General features: G+C 43.1%; 1 protein-coding gene across 3 annotated transcripts in view; it reads right to left on the minus strand.

The window, feature by feature from the left end:
• MCU (mitochondrial calcium uniporter) overlaps window positions 1-22,159 on the minus strand; it is a 95,483-nt gene extending 73,324 nt beyond the window's left edge. Inside the window, exons 1-2 of one of the 3 annotated variants that reach the window (XM_072869784.1) lie at window positions 21,931-22,058; window positions 13,005-13,089 (exon numbers count right to left, since the gene is read on the minus strand). In XM_072869784.1, coding sequence (XP_072725885.1) covers window positions 13,005-13,016 — 12 coding nt within the window. In that variant the 5' untranslated portion in view covers window positions 13,017-13,089; window positions 21,931-22,058. Of the gene's footprint in view, window positions 1-13,004; window positions 13,090-21,930 lie in introns of all 3 variants that reach the window. The other 2 variants (XM_072869782.1, XM_072869783.1) reach the window with 2 other exon arrangements.
• Between the last annotated feature and the right edge of the window lie 1,849 nt (window positions 22,160-24,008).

The following is a 24,008-nucleotide window of genomic DNA, read 5'->3' on the forward strand; positions in this document are numbered from 1 at the left end:
ATATCCCATTCTATACGACTACTCAAAAATTCATCAGTCATTGCTAACCTTAAACAAATACAGATTAAGGTCACTTTTCGAACAAACCCTATCTAGTTGCTCCCAGATTATTTTTTTGTCAGTCTTCCCAATAAACAGGAGGATATATCCAACATAGTCAAAACCCTATTGGACTTCCAAATACGTGGTGCAACTTTTCAAGTTATTCTCAAAGCACATTAACAGTTCACACCTTTGAAGACTAGCATGCAAAGAACAAAGATTTTCTTTTTGCCTTTTATATATTATGTAAAAAGCCTTAGAAGTTCATTGCCATTAACAGACACTGAAACTGGAATCAATTATGATATTCAACACCTCTAAGAACTGAAACCTTTACTATCCAAGACTTTCAGGTTTTTACTTTTGTGTTGGTAGACAAAAGTGTGAAGATAAAAATGGTAAAATACTGAAGAGATGAACAAAAAGATACCAGTAGAGAACAAGTATGTGGCGGGGGTGGAAGGGAAGTGGTGATGAACCTCATTAGTCAGGCAAGAGTTTAATTAAAGTGTGGAAAGAACAGTACTGCCAAATTCCAGAATTAAATTATTTTTGAACCAGAAGTATACAGCCCCAGAACGCAGGCAGTTCAAGACAATTGAAGATTTAGTGCAGTGGCATTAAAATAAGAGACAGGAAAGCAAAAGTGGAGCTGTAAATTAGGATTTGTTTTGTTTGAAGTTTTAAGTCCATATGTAAGCCAGATAATATTGGGGCAACACCAGTACCTTCCTCACTGACCTGGATGAGGGCAGAGAATTCACTCTCAGCACGTTTAAAGACCACATCAGATAGGGGGAATGGCTGATACACTAAAGACCAAGGCTATCACCTTGGGCATCTCAGTAGGTCAGATGAATGGGCAAGCAAGCAGCTCAGGAGGTTCAAATCCAAATGTGGTTACAACCGTGTGTTGTGCTGTATTAACAAAAGCAAATCCCCTTCCCTCTGCCTGCAGGTGATTTGCCTCATGAGGCCACACCTGGAATAGCACAGTTCAGTTGTGCACACCCACAGTAGAACAAAGTCATAAACTGGAAAGAGCCCAGGAGAAGGTCCCTCAGTTGGTCAGGGGTCTAGAGCATTGGATATACAAGAGGCTATGGTAGAAGTACATCTAAAGAGAGGCTAGAGGCTATTCAGCTTGGAGAAGAGACTGCTACATGATCCAATCCATCTCATACTAAACAAGAACTGCAGGCAGGATGGAGCCAGACTCTTCTAGGGGCTGCATAGCAAAATCTCAAGACACTAATTGTTTTAACAGAATTCTCATTGGCACAAAAAAAGATGGAAAAACTACCATGAGAGCTGTGTAGCATCAGAAAAAGGAAGCTCAAAGAGGCAGTCTAATTTCCGTCTGTCTGGGCGTAGTCTGAAAAAAATCTACAAGGCCTTAAGCAACCTGATGTAACATTGAATCTAGCCATGCTCCAAGTAGGTTAAAGTTGCCAACCTGCAGATGTCCCCTCCAATAAAAGCTACCCAATCATTTTCAACAACTGTTTAGAGTTACTGCTGATGAACGTTCATAGGGAAAACTTGCAAAATTTGACCTTCTTCCAATTTGAACGCTGACAAAGCTATGATAAGTATCATTTAAAATATCTTAACATCCTTCAAGATAATCAAATTCTCCATTCTAGAAGTTCCTAATGTAAAAACCCCCAACAAGTTTGTATTCAGACACCTACATATCGTAAGCAAAATAATTACCAATCTATGAACACTACCATATTCCTAACAAGTGTGATTAGTTGATCATTTCTTTGCCTATCAGAAAATTAGACCCATCTGAAGGTCCTAACTGGATGCCATTTCAGCTAAGAAGTTGCCTACTGTAACTTTTAAAAACCACAATACCACCCCACTGATATCTGGATTTATCCCAGTGCCTTTGCAAGTTTTAATAATCTGCCTGTACATTTTCCTTCAGTTTTCATGTCCTCTAACATTCAAATGTCACGCTACTACAGAAATCTCTTAACATCATCCAAATGCTGTGTCCCACACTCAACAGCCACAGCTTCCACTGTCTGCTTGGCAGAAAAAGAAGAAAAAGGAAACCAAATTTAATGAGCCCATTTTGAAGAGGGAATATCTACATTCTTAAGTTAAATCACCTGACAAGTAAGAGCATGTACACCTGCAGTAAGCCATCAACACTACCTCTTGCTAACTCAATCCCAGTGGGTCACTTATGCAGTTCTTAAACCCTGGACTTTTGTCGGAATTACTGAGTCAAAAACTTGCAAGAAGTCCCACACATGTATATGTTGTAAAGAACTTAATTTTACCAAGCAGTGCTGAAACAAGCAACATTGCCACTAGTTCCAACAATAGGGAGGACTCCTCATCAGTTCTTGTTAAGATAATTAATTCTGTATGTAAATACACTTACTCTTTCTATACAAAATTAATGTTCAGTATAAGGCAACCTCCTGGAGGAACTGGATTTTAGATTTCTACTAATACCTATTCCTGCAGAAGAAGCATTCCTTTGTACTCCTGTTTATGCCTGGATAGTATATACTTCCTTAAGGCCCCACACAGACTGCCATGATCTTGTTCCCTTTGGAAAAAACAAGATACAACTTCAGGTTATTTAGTTGACTTGAATTTTGTCATGAGAAAAACAACTTTAAATTTTTAATAAAGACTTACCCAAAACATTTTCTAGCAACATTTGTTTAGACTTCCGTCTCTAGGAAAATCCAGATAATCATGCCTACACAATTTTGTTGAAGAAGTGACTGCAAAATTTTTAATATTGACCTATTTGTTCGCTTGAAAACCAAAAATAAAACTGACTTTGTAAACAAGAGGGAGGAATTTATCATTTTAGATCAGATGTTTAGTATTCTTGTTCCAAAACACTCAGTAACATGTGCTTACCTGTTTTTCAATGGAGGACTTTGTACTTCTGGAAGAGCTATATATGATATTTCCCACCACACATTCAGGAAGCATCAATCAAATGCAAGGAAGAAAGAAGGGAAAGAGGCAAAGTTCTTCCTCCCACAACCCTTCCACACACATAGGGTCACTTGGACAAGATTACTAAATATATGCTAGAAAAAGCCATTATAGATGAGCAACAGAAGCAGAGCATTCACCCAGTTGGTAAACAAGAATTAAAGTGTGACCACCATGTTAGTAAGCCACAGACCAACTGCCTCTGTGGGAAGAGACACAGCTTCAGTCACGGCAAGCCCCAGTAGAAGAAAAACCAAAACTTTTTAGCCACGTATATAGCATACATACATTAATTTAAACTCCTTGTCGTTCCACTAGGAAATACAACTCCCAAGATAAGTTACAAGAGAAGGCACCAGCTTTTACTGAAAACTTTATGCAGAACCAATTACTCCACAGGCAGAAGTATGAGAAAGCAGTCCTACAAGCCTACCCCATACAGAGGGCACAACTAGGGATTTATAGCACGCACTCAGAGAGCTGCCTGCCTTCTCACACTCAACATGGCCTTAAAAGTCAGCTTTCCTTTATTAAAAGTTGGGTATAATTCTCTGTTTTATCCTAGCAGATAGGATGCACATCCAGGTTTTGGCTTTTTTAATTTTTTTTTTTTAACACCATACCCAGCACACTATCACACACAATCCAATTAGCAGATAGAAATTTGTGTAGCATTACTTTTATTTACTTTATCCAACCACTTGCATGCTTGAGAAAGCTATTCTTTGTGCCCTGCCAATATCAAAGGCTTTTTCTGATCTAAGCACACACATAAACACCAAGACACGAAGTGTTGGTTGTGAAGATTCCAAATGTTTTCTCCTGAATTAGAGATCTTTCATGAAGTTTTTACTAAAGTATAAACAAAGATAAGAGGCATTGAAAATACCTATGGCATAGTTTTCAAGTCTGTTATGTACTTCCTTTGACATTTGGGGAAAGGCTGAAAGAGAAAACAAGGCTTGCAAGACAAAAAACATTATTTCCCCCAGGCAAGTGTCCTGGTGGTAAATGGTACATTATTTCTCTACAAAGCACTTCTTACTTCCCCCAGCAGCCAAGCATTCGTAACACCCCAAGCACTGGCCCAACACTCCCAACACGTAAAGATTAGAGGACTTCACAATGCCAGATAATTACAACACAACACATTAAGTAACTTGGAAGGCTAATTCAAGCAGAAGCCCAAAACCCTCTAGGCAGAAATAACACGTATTACTCAGTACACACTCCATACTGAGGAAGGGTAAAGCCTACACAGCGCCAAGCAAGATGATGGTGTTCTTGCAGCCTTTTTGCTCAGCTCATGCCCTCTGCCATCCTCCACACTCACCGGGGAGCCAGGACCCCTTCCACAGCTGCTCCTTGTCAGACTGTTGCCCACACAGCCACTCCTCATGCACCTAACAGGCACTAAGCCCCTCCAACCCCCAAAGGGGGAGAGGAGCCCTTCGGGCCAGGTGGGACTCATCCCTCCAAACACACCAAGGTCAAGCTGCCATTCTCTACGCAGCTGGTTTTGCTCTAAGCACGGAGCAAAGCTGCTAGAGGGACAGAAAAATCCCCCGCTAGGAGAGAAAGACATGGCACAACAAAAGGGATTGCACTGTGTTCCCCCTTGTTATTTGTATTTATTTTTTAAAACAAATTCCCTTAATATATTAGCAAAGTTATTAATTAGTTTCATCTCCATCCTAGCAGTTAGTGGATTTTTGCCATAAAACATTGAAACTTATTAAGAAAAGGTTTACTAGACATTGCATGGAGAAAATACCCACATAAATAATGTGATGGTAGAAGCAATTTTGGAAGTAATATAAACTCCCTTCCTTGTAGGTGCTGGAAAAGAGGGATAGCTTCCCCAGCTGGTAAGCAGTTATGTCATTCAAGCTTCCTGCACTTTTCTGAAACATCCATAAATTACACACTTTCTGCAGCAGCAACCACCCTGGCATAACTACGCTGCATACAAATCAAGCTCTAACCCTCATGCTACCACAGACACATGTACAGATTCAACACCACAAAGATACTTCCTAAAGCACAACAATGCTAATGCTACATTCAAAGAAGTGATGATTTTTTATTGCCATGTCACAGAAGTAGACATGTCATCTGTTCAAGGAAAAATCAACTGCTGGTACAATCTCTGAAAAATACAGTCGTATATTATATACTATACATCTATATCTACTAAACTTAATGTTAATTACATTTGTTTCATTTAGTAGTATTAAATAATGATCCATTTCTGCTTATCCCTGGCAAGCCACAAGAGCTGCACAAAGAAACCCCATACCAAAGCAGCCTGGTGTCGGTCTGTTTGTGTGCTCCCATAGTCACAGATGCTCACCAGTCTGACTTATGATAAGCTTCCTTCTTTCCAGCTCACAGTTGCAACATCAACTCCTCCACAATCCCAAAGGCAGTTTTAGAATCGGAACAAATAACCAGTTTAACATCATAGGTCAAATATCCTTCAAGAGGTCCAAGAAACATGCCATTTACTTCAGTAATGACTCAAAGGTCACCATTCAAAGGGCAGAGATTCTTAGAAACTAAATATTTACTTAAAGAAAACCTGAGAGAATCCCCACAGCCACCTCAGCCTTCTCTGAAAACCAATTTTGCATCCAGACAAGGAAGGATTCATAAAGCCAAAGCACAGGAACTGCAGAAACTGCTTCCTTCAAGGCCTCTCTGCCAGCAGCACCTACCGAGCCAGCATGCAGTTATACCAGCGTCTCCCGAGCAGGGTCACCCTGCAGTTCCTGCCTCTTAACCCACGCTTACTCATCCTGACAACCTGGAGAACAGCCACTTGGTCATTCTGCACACTTTTACTGACAGGAATATGCAAACACCAGCTTTTGCTAATGAAAAGCAGGTATGAATGCCTTCACACCTCCAAGAGAGGTGTGAGATCAGGGGAGATCAGAGCAGTCCTCCAACCCAAACATTAACTTTTCCCATAGTAAACAGATAGAAGTCAGAGTGTACTATAACTGTAACCACAAAATTGGTGAGGTTGTGTACAGTCCAACATTTCCAGCTTCACAAGGGATGCCTTGCAAAACAGTTCTTTGCCAAAAAATGCTTTCAAAGAACCCAAGAGAAGGCAAAAAAATCGTGATGGCCCTAAAACTCAAAAAATACAAGTAATTTTCCACTTTCTTGACTGTGGAATCAGCAAAACGTAAAGAAACTTGCACCTAAACTTCCCACTGTACAAATAGACATAGGCTATTTGATCCCATCTGAATTTATAAAACAAAGACAGCCAGAAATATTTGTTGCTGAACCTCTGCTCAGTTCACTGCAAGCAATTTGTTAGCAATACTGATGGCAGATCCATTTAAATCTGTATCACAGTAGTCTGCTAGATTACTGTTTTACTGACAGTAATTCCGTGTTATTTTTCTAAACTAGGGTAATCTCAACATAAGTACAGTAAGATAAGGTGTTTGGAAGCACATATCTTCCAACTTTGTGTTACAAAAATTGGTTTCAACAAATTCTGAATGAAAACTGCCCCCAGAAGTTTTAGACTCCCCAAAAACCTCCCAGAAGTGCTCTAAGAATTAGAGTGGAAGTAACGATTCTTTTGTAAAATCATCATCAGTGAAAGGTCTGAACAAGATGAGTCAACCAACAATGCTCTAAAACATACTTGGTTTGGGTTTGGGATTTTTTTTGCTATTTCACATGGATTCTTTTACAGCTTTTATTAATCAAAAATTAATTTGTAGGAATGTAAGACTGGTAGTAACCAGCACGCAAAGACAGATTATGGCTTGTGCTGGATCAAGTGAACATTTTACACCACTGTGTACTCTGTTTGGGATTGTGTGGTTTTTTAGAAACTAGGCTTGGTAGAAGACAGAAGAAAAGGGAGAGGACCGGGAGAGATGCATAAGTAAGACATTTATTATTGGAGGCTCTGGAGCTTCAAGTCAGCACATTATATAAAATTAATCTTGCCAGCTACTGGTACTTAGCTTTTTCAGCAAGGAAGGCATTAGTCACAGTCAGTAGCTATACAGAGAGGCACAGCACCTCAGAAACACCAGAACAAGCACTAGAAAGAAAGAAAGGACTGACGTACAAGGTGAGAGTGTACCTCGTTAGATACACACCCATTTGAAGACACAATAGGGCACAACCAAAACAGCAGCAGCAAGGGTACCTCCAGCATCACAGGGGCTGGAAGTAGCTCTCAGCAATCAAAAGAAATAGTGCTCAGTGGACTAAATAGGTTGCAAGGAGCGTTGAGGGGCCTCTTTCAGAGATCCAAAGGCAATTTCCATTTAAGTATCAGCTTAAGGAAAAACACAGCCATATGCAATAGTATTTTGTTCCACAGGATCCAGGGAGATGCCTTGTCTCATGACAGATAAAGCAAAGACTGCTACTCCAAAGGGAGGAGGTCCTGTACTCCAAAGAAAGCACAGGACACTAGATTATACCTAGAAAAACTAATGCTAACATTCATACAGTCCACACTGCAATGTAAAGGTGTTTCTGAGAAAACCTCTTGCCCTACTAGCAGTCTTTATAGCTGAGGAACTCAGGATGTTTCCTATGCAACTAAATAAGAAAAAAGAAACCAGCAGCTTTTAGTAGGAAAGGAAAGCTTCACATTGCTTTGTCACATGTTATATTCAACTTTATTATACTAAATTCTACCTGATTATTACCTAAAAGCTGGTATATAGAGCAATGAACACTAGCTAAAGCCAACAAAAAAGCAGATCATTTGCACTGTCACTCCAGTCACAGGAAGGCATCACAAAGGCATACCTTCCCATCTCCTCTCTTCAGGACACAAGGGTTAATATATTATGTTCAACCTTTGAGCTTCATAGCTCAATCCTAATTACTGTGTAGAGGGAAAGATAATGAATGCCTGATCAGAGCTGTGGGTAGAAAAGAAGCAAGTGTCTAGTCAGAGACTGGTTATTTTTCTCCTAGCAGATTATTTACCTGCAAAAGCCACATCACAATTAAGCCTGCAAACAAAAATTATAACTGTTAAAAGTTAATATGTTTTGTGTTGGGTGATGTGTAAGGTTCATGCTCCTTCAGACTCTTTTGGAAAAGTGCAACTAATAGCCCCACAATAACATGGTAATCTTATCCTCACAGCAAGGATGAGGAAAAAACCCTATTGCTAGATAAAAGCCTTAGCACAGGGAAAAAAAAAAAGTATTTATGATTGTGAGTACACTATCAAGCAAGAGGGAAAAAGGTAACATTGCAGCAACAGCACTAGAAAGACTAAGTGGTGAGTAACAACAGCATCTTTGCACCAAAGTTACAAGAATATAAATCAGGAATATAAAAGAAGTCACTGAAGTGCTTTGATGTGCCATCAAATTCCTGTACTTATAATAATAATAATGATAGACGGCAAAGTGGAATACGAACAAATGACAATAGTTCAACTGCATCCTATTCTTCATCTACCTTCTTTTTCCCCATTATTTTTTATTTTCTGCCTGGAATTCTCCTTCTCCTCTAGCTTGGAAAACTAGCTTCCCAGTAAGTCAGTGAGATTTATTTATACGGATCAGCAACTTACCAACTTGACTTCCAGTATTGCTCAACTTAAACTTCATTAACCAATTTAAAAATATGAAGTTATTATACTTATAGTGTCCTTTCAACATGTGTAATATTTTTCAGTTCTGCAATGAATTACATAGGTATTTTTCACAGTGAGAGCTGGAAGGATTTTCACCTTCAGGTAATAAACAATAAATCAAGATTTCCCAACCAAGAAGTCGCACAGATTTCCAGTGCTTATCTCATGTTTATGTACCAGCTCTTCATGCATCTCAGACAGCCTACAGTAGAAGCTGAGGGACTCAGCAAAATACCATTGCAGTAGGAGAGAAGATACAGTAACAACAACAACAAGTTTTATTCTATTTTGACTAGTTATATTTCTTCAGACAACAGACAACCTAGAGGTAGATCTGTTCATTTGTACAGGCTTCAGACTGGAAAGCTTGCAGAGACTGCTAATGAGGATGGGAGAAGCCTCATATAACTCAGTGATTACGATGACTGACAATTAATATTAAGATGCAAGCTTCATCCCAGTGCAGAGATAAAGCCAGAGCTGGACAGCTGCAGCCGTAAACACAGCTCATAAAATGCAAATTCTAATTGCTTTAGGTTAAACAGTTTCATGCCTATTATTTGCAGTGCTAGCAAACCAAGCCGGTCACTAGCAGGTAAGTATAACTGTCTTCAAATGAAGTGTTTCAGAGAATGCTTTTTCCAAGGCAAATTGTGGCCAAACTAACTCATGTAGAAGTGTTTTAAACTACCTCATACATATAAATGGAGAAAAAGGGAAGTATTTTTGAGAACTAAATTCGCCTAACCTAAAAACAAGATTCATGGGATATGAGTTAGTACTATGAAAAATGAAAGCATCCTGAACTTGGAAAGTATGACAATTGAAAGCTTTTTTTTTTGTGGCTTTCTTTTCTTTAGAAAAGCTTGAAGGAAGCAGAGTAACAGAGCTCAAATGCATTAAAAAAATTACCATACAACAATCAGAGGGTTTTGTGTGTATGTGTGTGTTCAGTGGAAAGAAGGTAAGGACTTACTTTACTTTTTAGCCAAGCAATTCAGTAATGATAGACTTGAGTAACAATATGCATCCCTAGTGAGGCATGGGTTTCCACAGTCAGCTTACTTAGACACCCATATAGTAGGGTGTCTCAGAGCACTATGATAGCAATTCAGCTTTCTTCACGTGCCTGCAAGCCATGTATTTCCACATTCCCAAGACTGTAAGAAAACTTGTAAGTGTTCACGAATCAGAATCCTGCTTGAAGTATCATCAGCTTTAACATGTGGCTAGACAAATCACATCCTGAAAGAGGCAAACAGAGCTCTGTGTTGCCATCAAACTCATATACTAACTAGTTCGGATACACAGTGAACATGAAGATACACCTATTCCTTGCTTATCCCATGGCAATGCGGATTCCATCTAGTGTAGAAATCCACACAAATTATGTAAATACTGCCCTGAAAAGTACTGTGGTGCTTTGACATTGTAATTCCAAGAACAAACAGCCCTCTACAGTGCACTTCATTATATAAAATGTCAGGCTAATCATAGCCATTTGGCTTTATGAGTGTTACCAAATCTCCTAAGTGAAAGCAAAAATGTGGATAAAAGTGTTTAGGATGAGTCAATTACACACCTACCTCTCTTCGAAGGACAAACTAAGAAATTAATTACATCTGACTGACCACAATGACAAACAATTCCTTAGGAGAAAACAGTGTTTGTTTTAAATCCTGAAAGCAACACTGTTGTATGCTTAGGTGTTCTTGTCTATTCCTCTCCTCTTCACTGATACTTGAATAATACAGGGGACACCCAGTTTCTAACGTTGAGGAGTAATACTGTATCAAACTGGAGTCTTATTATTTTTCAGCCCAAGACAAAAAAAAAAAAAAAAGCCTGGATCTCTCATCTGAGCCACCAAGAGCAGTTTTTACTTCCATGCTTGCCCAAGAAGTAGGTCTTGAAAACAACATCTCCACCAAACTCATTGCCCTAGATCCAAAGCCCTCAGCCCTCTACTCAAACTGGAGCTCTGTGTTACCAGCATGCTCGTGACAGGAGAGAGAAGGATGTCCAGCAACAGATATAATGGGTGTATCATTGACTGCAAAAAGAAAAAAGCATGATGCTATAGTTACAAGCAGACATTCAGCACAAGAAAAGAAGCTGCTAAATAGAGAAAAACTGAATGGTGTAGAGGAACAGTCAACAGAAACAACCCACCTTTGGAGAAAGATAAAAATGTCTGTTCAAAATGCTATTTACAAAACAATTCATTTCACAAGTGTCTGTGTAGTATTGATGCTTTTCTCAAAGTCCTTTCTTACAGCATCCTTGCCAACTCAGGAGACCGTATCTGCAGTGTCTCATATCCTGCCCTACTCAATCTAGCTAAATAATGAAAAGGAGTACTTTGTGAAACTATTTGTTTAAAATTACTCTCTTGAGCATTAAATGCCAAAAGGAAATATGGAAATGGTCACTCCTACTCACAAGAGTGACTAGCTGATTCAAAATTGTGATTTATTTTTAATGAGTACACGTGCATATCTGAGTCATGTTCTTTATCTTTGCATAAAATTATTCTTAAGATAAAATTAATATTGGACACCATCACTCTATTCAACTTTGTGGTCAGAGAAATCGGTGGCTTTTTGGCTTCAAACCAAAGCTCTGTTTTGGACCATCAGCTTCTTGTTACTTAGCAAGCAGACTTGCATCACCCCGCCAAGCAACCTGAATGGACATTTCAACACATGTAACTGTTTCTCCTTTCAACACCACTTTTCCAGGTGTCAAAAAAAAAAAGAAAAACAGAAAAAAAAAACAGGTCCACATTGAGACTCTGACTGGAAATGTTGCAAAATATCTCTCCTTTCAGAGCCTCGCCTCATCTGTCTGGCCAGTAAATTCTGTGAATAATATGGCACTGTAACATGCTTTTTAAGAGCGCAAGAAGTTCTAGCAACAACCCTTTTAAATGATGAAAAAGCTCTATTAATGAAAAAGCTTTTCAGAAAAAAATTGCTGCCTCAAAACAGCAAAGTTATCTCTGATTAACCAACCTGATATTTTGCAGCAGGCTGCAAGTAAACCAAGATGTTCAATCTCATGAGGTGCTGCAGCCAAAATGGAGTCTGGTTATTCACATAACACTTAGTCCTACTGCCTTCACTTGCCTGGAAATAGTCTCAAGCAACATGCCCTCTGCTTCCTCAGTCCTTCTGTGTGATGCATGGCACTGACCATAACCTGAATGAAAGCCAAACAGCACTCCATCGTAAGTTTTCCAGGCAGTTCATAAAGTACAAGAGCGGCTTATCTGGAACTTGCAACAGGAAGGGAAAATTCTTTAATATATTCCTTTAATTCAGAGGGGAGTATTTGGAGCTTGTTTCATTACTAGCAATATATATCGCTCATAATACAACTCTTCTTTCTTAAGATAGATTTGGTTCTCTTGAATCCCTTACACCCAAGTCCAAGTGAAGAATCGTACTCTCCTCTTAAATACAATATCCCCAAACTCAGAGGAAACCATACAGTGCTGTACTAGTGTAATTATCAAATCTACTAAATATTTAGACAATGGAATTTCTGTTATCACTGCCTTAGAAACAAGTCCCTTGATAACAGGAATAGCCTTGCAGCAAGCAGCAGTCTCCCTTGGGAGCTCTTTATGCAGCAGATGCTGTTATCCATCACAAACATGCCATGCTCTGTCATCTGATGAAACATTCAACTCCCCCTTTCCCCTCTACAAGGGGCCAAGAGGATTTCCCAAGTCGCGAGACAAATTAAAGCATTTTCATTCCAAAAAAGGAACCGCATTATTTTCCCCTGGGAAATCTCTGCACTTTTTCAGTTCACTGTTATTTCAGAGAGAAATTACTTTCTCTGCCAGCCTTCCCTCCCATCTATCCCCCACACAAGAATCTCTGCGCTATTTCAGACAGGTTCCCAATTAATTTAAATGACTTTAAAAAGGTTACTGCTGCATTGCATATTGACTGTGTCTGAGTTTTGTCTAGAACCAGAAAACATGAATGGGACATGTTATATCAATTTGTTCTCAGTGGTAAGCATTACGTACCAGACCCCAGCTATCGCTTTCTAACACACAGCTTGAAAAATTCCCACGTCACTCTTGTGCCATCTTGGACAGCCCATTTTCTCTTAAAATCTTCATTTGTTGGAGTAGTATTTAAAATTGCCACTTTTGGATTTACTTTGCCAGGCAGAAGACTCGCTATCACTTAAGTCCAAACATCTAAGAAAATTGACATGGGTAAATTATGAAGACATAATTTTAAAAAATAGTTTAAGTGGAGAGAGTAACTATTTCCTTTTACAATAAACTGTCACAACTAATTTCTTTAATTTCGAGACATACCTTAGAGTTCATTATTCTGATTAAATTTCACAACCTGCATTCTGGCTGATGAACATCGATTTGCTATTCATTCTACAGATTTCAGCTGCAAATCAAAAAAGAACACAGCATCATTAGTAGTCATTTTTGGCAGAAGAAAATGAGGGCTTGAGACATTCACCACCGTGCCTTAACAAGGGGGTCTACAGTACATAAGTCAAGTGACAGGTAGGCGCACAGAAGAAGGAAACCATATAGAAGAGCAGAACAGCTAACAAGGAATAAACAGTCACGGTTCAGCAGATACCGCCAATTCATGTTTCAGCTGACAGTGAGCAAGCCCATATGTCAGGGGAGTACCTCCTGCTCATTGGAAGCTATACCTTTTACAAATCATTGACAAAGCCATGCATTTACAAGGACCATATGTCGGGTTCTAACTGAACGTTCTTAAAGTTGCTCTTCCAGCCATTTCCAAAATATACAAGTCTCAAACGTAGAAACAAGCCATCTCCATTACTACATTTAGGAAACACATTTTTCCTTAGCAGCTCCAAGGTACAGTAGTAATTGACAAGAGCTCATCCAAATAAACTCACTATGGAGCTTAAGGAAACACAACATTCTTCATAAAATAAAAAAAGGAAAGCTTTGCCTAGCTTAGTGCTTTTCAAGGTAATATGGTGACACAGAACGGAGAAAACATAGAGCAACTTCAGACTCTTTTCCAGCAACTGACCTAGAAAATTGGAGGATGAGCTGGCAACTCCCCTCACAACCTGGAAGGAAAGGATGCTGTTTGCCAGCCTCCGACCCTACAGTCACTTCACTCGTGAACTGCTCAGTGAGGTTCCCCACCTGAAATTGCATGCACATTGATCCTAGCAACCCAGTTATTTTGCATTCCTCCTTCCAATCCGTGTATGTCAACTAACTAAAGTTAAATCCACTAGCAAAGGTGGCCTCACCTAACTCCATACTCAGATGCTCTGCAGTGAGAAGCTCTGTGCAGTACCCATCTGATAGAGGGCTCAGGTGTCCCCAGCTCCTGCACACACACAGAGGAATAGATCCTGCTCTGAGGTACATTGCAAAGCCAAGGCTTACCACTTTTATCTGGCAACCATTCTCCCTCGCCCCATTTCGACAACCTCACACCACCTGGAGTCTACGTAAGCTTCAGATAATGGAAGGAGCAGCAAGCTACGTACAGGTCTTGGGACCTATGTGATGTAAACAAGCAAAATTGTTACCATAGCATTATTCCAAAATCCTCTCACAACAGCAATACATTCCACAAAGCTTTTCTTAAACCCTATAAAACTTCTCAGGCTATGACCTCAGAGTGAATTATTTTTTTCCCAGCCGGCTGCAGGACAGAACACAAGACTGACAGTCACCCAGAGGGTATTTTATGGTGGTCACCCCCCAGTAGATCCTTCTTAAGTTATCTATCCAAGTGAAATTTGAGTTTTAATTATTCCAAAAAAGCACTTTCAGAGATTTGACAGTTTCCTCATTGCATGGCAGTCCCTTCCTCCTGGGGAAGCCAACAAAAGCGAGTCACTGAAACAAGCTGGTTTGCCACGTTTTTTTCCTCTCCTGCTTATGCAAGTTTTTTCTACATTTCCTAATTCCTTAAGAGCTGCCAAGAATGCAGAAAAAGATAGCACACATGCTTCATATTTTACATGAGACATAAGCAATACCCCATAGGCTTGCCCTACTGGAAAATAATTCCACATAACATTCAAGTGCTCCATATTTTCATCTTCATTAAAATGACATCTCATTTTGATGACCAATTGAGACCTTAATAACAGGAAGAAAACCCTTCGCCAAAACTTTAATAGTAAAGGGACAAGTAGTTTTCTTTTCATCACTAATACTCCAGGACAAAACAGTCCTTAAAGCCATATCACTCTAGTTTGCCTCAAAAAGGAAGTACCAAAATACGATGAAAACTACGTCAGCAGTATCACAAGTGGTCTCTCACCCAGAGAGCACTTCAGAGATTAGAAGTATTCCTCCATGGAGAGCAGAGAGCACACAGTTTCATCTAGCAAAATTTGTCAAGGACAGTTCCTCATCCCACTCAGGGCTACCAGAGGCCATGGGAGCAGAAAGCAGCAGTTGGGATATCAAGAAGAGTGACCACCAGCTGACACTACAATAAATAAGGAAACAAAAGAACAAAAATAAAGCCACACAAAATCTAAAACCACTTCTACATTTCCATGGACCTACAAATGGGAAAATAATTTAAATTACAGATTTGTGTCAGCTGTATGCTATTTTATAGAATGGCAAGCAAGTGACTCATAGCACAAATCTGACATGAAATCATAAGAGCTACATTTCACCCTCAAGACTGGGTGGGACCTAATCACACTGAAAGTTTCATTTTTAAGATTAGTCTAAAAACAGCTTTAGAAAATGAACAACAACAAAATATTTAAATTTTTTTTTCTTTCAGGCTTGAGTCTGGTAAGGAGAGCTAGACCCATCCTCTCTGAGGGCAGCTGAGAAACACTCCCCACAGGGAAAGAGATCTGTCCTGAAATTTTTGTATTAATGACTGGAGCTATTTTACCATGGCTGTAACTTCCTTTCCCATCACAGACCCTACATACAAAGTCTTGATTATTCCCACAGGCTAAGTTATAAATTTAAAAAAAAATTTATCATCAAATAATTGTCAAAAAAACCCAACATCTGCTCCTTTCTGTACATCACTCCTCTTTCACATAAAGAGAGCCCTAGAAGGGTGTTCTCTGGACACTACCGAGTAAAACTTTTTTCCTATTCACTGAATGAACAGGCACATCAAAAGCTATGAAATGCCTTTTTTTTTTTTATTTCAGCCTCCCTTCAAAACCTATTTTGCTCTTTAAGAATAAATACAATCAAGAGAATGTGCCAGCCACTTTCATACACCAAGAAATATTTGCTGGTCATCCCCCTCTAAATTTTTGCTCATGCAAAAAAAGTCCCAACACAATCTAACAAAAAAGCTAAAAAGCACAAATTTTTCAACGTAATACTGGTATTCCATTGCTCTATAATTAGCTAAGGAGAGACTCCCTCCTCTCATTTGGAGTAAAAACATTGAAAAAGTTTTCTTTCCTTCTGAACCTTTCAAAATAGCATTGAGCCATAGCCTTCCCTCTGGCAGTAAATCTGGTATGAGGCGGCAGACCTTGCTTCATCTTGCATTTTAATCAATTTAGGCAGCACTAGAGTGGGCAAGTGGCAATGACAGTTATGAGAAATTGTTACGTTTTTGCCACGCTCTGCCAGGGTGAGGCGAGCAAGGAATCAGTGGGACAGCAAGTGTGTGTGCACGGGGAGGAGGCAAGGGAAGAAACAGGAGAAAAGGGACAATGGTGGAGACCCATCTTTATGGTCAAATCAATTCTTTACATTTATTTATATTGTAGTTCAAGCCACATCCCATCTTGACATCCAAAGTGACACTTTTCCTCGTTTGCAGCATGCATGTCACTGCTCCTATGGATGTCCCAGCATGGGAGACATTTGAGGTCAGGGCAGGCAACAAGTGCAGCCAAAGATCCGGAAAGAATAATTGTTTTATGCCCCTTCAAACCACCGGACAGCCACCAGTTCTTCAGCTTTTTAATCATTCATTTGAAAATTACAATCAGCAGTATGCAAGGTCAGGAAAACAGAATTTAATTAAAGCAGCCTGCCAGTTTCCATCCTCAGCAAAAATACAGACACCACACCAAAATATTCTTCCAAGTCTCACCATCCTTGCAGCCAGTCACTGCTGCTACCTGAGTTTTGTGAGCCCCAAGCTTCACCTGTTAAATAAACTTGTTTCAAGAGATGGGCAACAGTAGGGCAATAAACTGTTGCTTGTGACAGCAAGGGCTTAAGCTGGTTACAGGGGCCCACCAGGGAAATTATTACCACACTACTGAACAACAGCTTCTCTGGAAGTTGATGCTGCAACAGTTTCAGCCACAGCATGGGGGGGGGGGGGAATTAAAAAATATCACCAAACACACATTCTATCTATGACAAGTAAAGGACAGCATCAGCACGATGTCCATTGTATCTTCCTCCCAAGCGTTCTCACATTCCAGGACACCTTTCCTTGGCACAGGGTCCTCTCGTCTTTGTGGGATACACTCTCTACTGCATCCTGAATACAGGGCTATCTGCACCAAAATCCTACTCTGCTTGGAGGACTGATCAACACAAGTATCTCTGCTCTAGATGAAGACCAGGATTAAAAAGATGCAGGTTGCCCAATACCTACCTGTAATTTGGCTGCAGTTCAATTAGGTTCAGTTTTTCCTTTTTAGGCTTAGAAGTTGTCACTAGGAGTCATTATTCCTGATCTACCCAGAATTGCCAGGATTAACTACCATAGGAATGCCACATACAGCCGAGCCCCTGATTTTCTACAGGTATTTTTTCCAGATCTGAACCAGCTGATTACATACCAATCCAACATAACTCAACCAGTGGCCCCATGCACTAAGAAATGCAATAACAAGAGACTCTAATCTTTGTAGGAAGAAAGCCATGAAGATTAGGCATTCAACATGCAAAAGCAGAGCATTTCATTTAAGTCCTTTGTCTACCACCGCATATTTGAGAAACATTTATAGCTTACTTCTTTGTGAACCTTTTTCACAAAGGACTGCTTCCCAGCCCCACCGCATCTCAGTGGTGTGGAGCTCTCACCGCTGGCAGCTTACCTTCAACACCCACAGCACCCAGAACAAGTAGGAGTCAAAGAAGGGGCTTCCCTTGCTTCATAAGGAAGTTTCCTCTGAGGAACATCCACTTTAATTCTCTCTCCACACTCCTGAGGGCAAGCTGTCTAACAGGAAAATAGTAGCAATTTTTGTATTAAGCACCAGAAATTACTGCAGGACAAGGCCCTTAATTAGTAGGTAGTATTGTGATTTATGGCTGCTATGCTTCCCACCAGTTTATGACCTAGCAAACACCACTAAACTGAGAAAAGCCACCCAATTGCCCACCAAGCACTTGGCTCCATCCTGGTTCCACTCCCATTGCTTAAAAAGTCCGTGCACAGGACTGTGCGTTCGTATCCCATGGCACACCTTATGACAGCCCCACCCTCTGCTGACCAGCACCAGCCAGGCTCCTCCCTGCCACTCTTCCTGCTTCTCCATCCTTTGCCACTTCCTGCATGTAGCTGGCGCATAGAAAAAGAAACCACACACAATACTTTCATCCCACCTCATCTTGCTTGCTGGTACTGACTTTTGCCATTTCTGGTTACCAAGTTACCTTGGCCTGATTAAACAAACTGCCTCTCTCACCCCCCATCTTCGCATGTGACCGCCCACCAATGCATCACATCTCCATAGTTCCCTCCTAACAAGGAAGCACTTACAGCACCAATTTAAAACAAACACCAATACTATTGATGTTTCGCTCTACTAACTCTCCAGCCCTACTCATCTCCAAAGCCGTAGCCATCCACCCACTCCCCCTGACATGACAACCCCTCCAGCCTACTTCTGCAGTTTCTCCACTGCCAAGGCACTGTTGACTCTCTCCTCCTCTGCAAGGCTTCTTCCACTCACGCATGTTTAAGCGAGACTGGGGAAGTGGAAAAGAGATGCAAACTCAGATAATTCTACTGTAAGTCCATTGACTCAGCTCTGACATATTCTTCCAACACTGTATATGCTCCAGCCCCACTTTCTACATGGTTATGCCAACTGACTCTCTCCTTGTCATTCACAGTCACCCTGCGAGGCACATCATCACCTCTTTCAGAGAGGAAATTCACAAGTACTGGTGAATGCTTCCTCTTGCCTGCTTCTTCCTATTCTGAGATCAATAAATTAATTTCTCATTCAAATTTTCTGCATCCTCCTCCTAAGATCTCTCACATCCTGTTCAGCTAGGACACAATGTGAAGACTCGCTGCATCCTCCATAACCCCACATCGATATGCTGAGCCTGCTGACCTTTCCCAACTCCCTCAGCTTCCAAAACTCTTAAGAAAGCTGTGAATGCTTCATTCAAGCCCTACATCTCCCAATATCACTGTATTCCCATCTGAACCTTCATAAACCAAGTATTTATTCAAGAGCAAGTTCGGACCTCCTTGCCCTTTCTACTGTTTGATGTTATCACAACCTCATTCTTTACCCTTTACCCATCTGGAGGGATGGGTTTGTTTGTTTTAAAGTACTGTCCTCTCAATGTTGTCTGGTCAATTGGTCCAGGCTCTTCCAGTGTATTTATATCCTTTTGAAAGAACTCATCCATAAGACCTTTTAGCATCTCCTCCCTATTTCAAAAAAGCCCATTTAATTTATCACCTCTGCTTGAAACCAGCCATCCTGAGACGTAAGAGTAGGATTTATTGTACTAAAAACAATACTGCACAGACCCACCTAATGTAATCACTCTGTTAATTACACCTGTATTACACAAACTTTTCCTACCTATTTTCTTATATCATCTATCGACTCAGGAAGCTTATATGGGCCAGTCCTATCACAGAGCAGGATCAATTCTTCATGAGCCATAACCAATTGATGCGAGTCTAACCTGTCCTAACCACCTCCAATACTGAGGATTGAACAGCTTTCCCAGGAAATAATTCAGCATTGCACTACTCTGTCAGTAAAGAGATTCCCAGCACCTAACCAAATCCCTGTTCTCACACTGTAAGCCCATTACTGCTTCTCCTACCCAACACAGGTTTTATGTTTTTATGCTTTCTCTTTGCAGCAACCTCCTTTCGATTTTCTCTTTATTATGAAGAGCTCCAGTTGCTGTAATTTCTCCTTGGAGATCATTTACTCTAGGATTCGGCAGCTCTGGGGTCTCTACTCTCTCCCACCGGTCCACAGTTTCCCAAGTACAGCGTGACGGAAGGGTAACTCATCTTTTCTGTGAGGAGATAAATAGGCACAGGACGGATTCTGTCAAAAGAAACAGGATACTGGGTACCGACCTGCTCTGAGCAAGCTTTCACTCGATTGCTAGGTTCATAGGGACACTTTACCATTCAACACCTAGTGAACTGACTTGTGTACAATCTCCCTGTTGAAAAGAAGAAAACCCCAAAAACTAATCACTGCAACACCACAAATGGCTAACAGCCAAGCTGCCAAAAATCAAACAGCATAACCCAACCGATACTAAAGGCAGAACAACTTTCTAATCATCAGTCCATGGGACACAAGTAAAATCCTTCTTCTTCCCTGAGCACCTGAAAGAGATGGCTTAGACAGTACAATTTTAGTGTGCTCCTGAGTGTGCCCACACTTCAGCCCCGTCCGCTCAGCTATGGGCCACAGCAGCAGCAAAGGATCCCAGACAAACAGAAGAGATTCGGGAAATCTTTAATGGTTGTTTTTAATGTTATTGCATGTTTACTGCGACACTTAGCCTGATTAGCGGAATCAAGGATGAATCTGAGTCTCTGTTAAGTTAATTGCAAAGGTCAACTTAAATTTAGATAAATAACTTATTATTTTCTAGGCCAGAGACTGCTAAAAGTGACAACTGAAACGATAATTTAAAAAGCTGAAAAGGCTGTTCCACACTCAACCAGAATCCAGGGTACCAGCGGCCTCACTTGTCAGGTTGGTATTTACGAAGTCTGAGGTCAATGCTGCAGAAGTCACTTCACACATGTGCACGACCGCACTGCAAACATGGGACTGATGCAATTGAGACACTTGATATCGACAGAACCTCTGGCATCCCATTGCTGTGAAAACATACTGACACTGTCAGAGGAACTACTGGCACCCTGAAGATACAAGGCACAAATGCTTAGCTGCTCTTTAAACAGTACCCTAGGGATCCAGCATTATATCTGCTATTCCCATGGAGCTCAGAGGCCTGCTCCATCACCCGATTAATACACGATTTCAGTGGCTTTACGTAGTTTCGTGATTAGTTACTTCAGCAAAACAACAAGTGAGTGACAGGTGCACACCTCCAACGGCAGCTTTTTTTATAGGCAGCAATAAAACAGATTGTGGCAAAAGCTAGAATAATATCCCACGGTTACATGCTGTTCCCTTAGTTTAAAAAGAAAAAACCTCCCGGTATTTTTAGCAAATCTTTCGAGCTCCAAGATGCAACCTGCCGCCTTTACAGTTTTTTTCCACCCTAAGACACATAGTAAGCAACGCATGTGCTGCCAGTCTTCTCTTTTCTGGCAAAGCCATTAAGCATGCTGCTTCTGCAGGGGAAGCAAACAAAAATCGGCTTTTTTTGCTCCCCCCAAGCCGCACCGACCTGGATGACACCGCCTCGGAGCGGATCTGGGGAGCCCCCCGAGTGCCTCTCCCCTGGCTGACCTTGAGGGGGGCGGCAAAAAAAGAGGAAAACAATAATAAAAAAAAGCGAAGATCCGCTGGGCACTTGCGCTCGCCCTCTCCCGTCCGTGCCCCGGTGCCCCGGGCCGATGCTGCCTCCCCCCACCCCGTCCCGGCGGGGGCTGCCGCCCCCCGCCCCCCCGGCTCTCGGCGGCCCCACGCGCCACCTGGCGGCCGCGCCCCGCCGGGACCCGACCCCCGCCCCGGGAGCCCGTCCCCGGTACCGCGGGCTCCGCCGGGCCGCTCCGGTGCCTTCCAGAAAGGGGGGGGAAAGAACGGGCACGGCGCAGGGCGGGGAAGGGGGAGCTCGCTAGTTCCCGAGGCGGACCGGCGGCGGGAGGACCGAGGAGCTGCGCGCTGCCGGAGAGGGGCCGGGGGCTCGACTGCCGCCGCCCGCCCCGCTCAAGTTTCGCCCGGCGACGGCACTAAGAATAACGCGCAGCTGCCGGGGCCGGACCGGGAGCCACCGCCTCCCGAGGAACGGGGCGGGAGGGGGGGAAGCCGGGGCCCCCCGGCCGCCCGCGGCTTGCCGGCACCGCGCCCGCCTCAGCCGGCCGCCGCCTGAAGGGCACGGCTCCAGCCTCACTCACCGTCCGATGTCGCTGCTGCTGCTGTTGTCGGCGCCGCCCCAGCGCCGGGAAGCAACCGGCCGCCGTCAGCGCGGCGGGGCGGCGGCAGAGGAGGAGCGGCAGCGATCTCCCCGCCGTGGCCGCCATCGCGCCGCTGGAGCCGCCTCACGCTGCGGCTGCTGCGGCGGCGGCGGCGGCAGCAGCAGCGGCGGCGGTTGCTGGTGCCACCCGGGCCGGGGGGGTGGGAGGGAGAGCGGCGGGGCGGGGCCGGCCGGCGGCGGCGGCCAATCGGAGCGCCCCCCTCGCCGGCCTTGGGCTCGTCAAGCCAGGCCGGGGCCGCCAATCGGCGCCGCGCGGGTGCCCTACCAGGAGAGGCGATTGGCCGCTGCGTTCCCTCCCCTGCCGCCGGTGGGCGGGGCCGCGCTCGGGCTAGAGGGCCGGGAAACTCCTCAGCAGGGGCAGGGCGGGGCCGGCGGGGCGGGGCCAACCCGGGGGCGGAGCCAGAGCCACGCCCGGGGCGGGGCTGGGAGCGTGCGGGGACCGGCGGGGAAAGGGGTGCGGGGAGACAGGGTGCAGCGGGGAGAGGGTGCACTAGGGGAGGGGGGTGCAGCGGGGAGAGGGTGCAGGGAGGTGAGGTGCACCGGGAAGAGCGTGCACTGGGGGAGAGGGTGCGCCAGGGAGAGCGTGCAGGGAGACACGGTGCAGCAAGGGAGGCCGCAGAGGCACCACCATCGCCCTGGAGATGCAGCGTGGGGGAGGCGCAGGGATCTGGGGTGCCAGGTCAAACCGGCATCCCACCCCGTGGCAGTTGCGGTATGAATGGTATAAAAAGTGGGTGATCAAAAAAAAAAAAAAATCTATATATATATTGCAGAGAGAGAGATGTACATGCATACATGGTGGGCCAGGCTGCCAGCATAGACCTTGTAGCATCTGGGCTAAATAAGCAATATGTGCTCAGTTGTTTCTTGAAAGGTGATTTACTTGGGCTATTTTTCTTAGAAAAGACTTTTCCCTTCGGCCTGGGAGTTGTTACAATACTGCCGGTAGCTCCTTTTTAACTCCTGGGAAGGAATAGTCCAGAAGGGAAACGAGCCTATCACTTTCAATACTGGAAGTGGCCCCAGAATTGCTCGTTAGAAAATAGAGCTTTAAAAAATATTAATGCACAAGCAGTTTCCATGTGCAGCGATACTATTACAGCTGAGACTGAAACGAAGTGTCTTGGCATAAAGCAGCTGGGATCCTGGGTTTGTTGTTTTTTTTTGAAGTCAAGGAGCGCAACTCCTTGCTGCGTGGAGCAATCGGGATGCACCTTCTCCTGGGAGGTGGGGAGAGAAGGATGCTTGGGAAAGGAGAGTCACTGGAAATCAATGGCAAGAAAACTGTGACGAGGCTGGAGGTTGCCGAAATCATCAGGAACACGTGAGCTAAGAGACTCCAGCTGTTATTTACCACCCCTGTTTGCCACCAAGACCTTATTAAAATACAGAGGGGAGCACAACCAAGCTGATGGAGTGACACGGATGCGCTTCAGCCATCACCCACACCATGGCGGCACCCCGGCACCTTCCTCCTTCCATCTCCACCTCCCTCCAGCTGCCTTCTCCTTCCCCTTTCCCTTCTCCTCCTCCTTCTTCCCCTTCCCCTTCCTTCCCCAAGTGCTGCCTTCACATCCGCTCAGATGCTGAAGGGTTGTTCTCGGCTTTTCCCCAGGCAATGTAATTTTGGAGCCACACAGCTTGTCCCTGAGCAATCCTCCACCCAAAGCTTCCCGAGCCAGTTTGCAAGGCTACAGACTGCTTTCTGGCTGGGTCTTCCTGCAGGGATGGGTTTTCTCTTCCTTCTCTTTGTTGATCGGAAAAACGTGGTTGAAGTTGTCGTGTCTCAGCTGTGTCCTTCTGGAAGGATTTACCTACAGTCTTTCCAGCGTAGCACGTTTAGCACATCAATAATTATTTGCTTCTTCTTGCAAGATCAAGGAGACCTATTGCAGCAGCTGCTATGAGCTCCACTGATGGAAAGCAAGCGGCAAAACCCACCTCTGAGGGCTTCCCAGGTCAAAAAGAGCAAATGCTGGAGGACAGCAGCTTGCTTTC

The sequence above is a fragment of the Ciconia boyciana genome, chromosome 8, assembly GCF_034638445.1.
Source record: "Ciconia boyciana chromosome 8, ASM3463844v1, whole genome shotgun sequence".
NCBI classification, from domain to species: Eukaryota; Metazoa; Chordata; class Aves; order Ciconiiformes; family Ciconiidae; genus Ciconia; species Ciconia boyciana.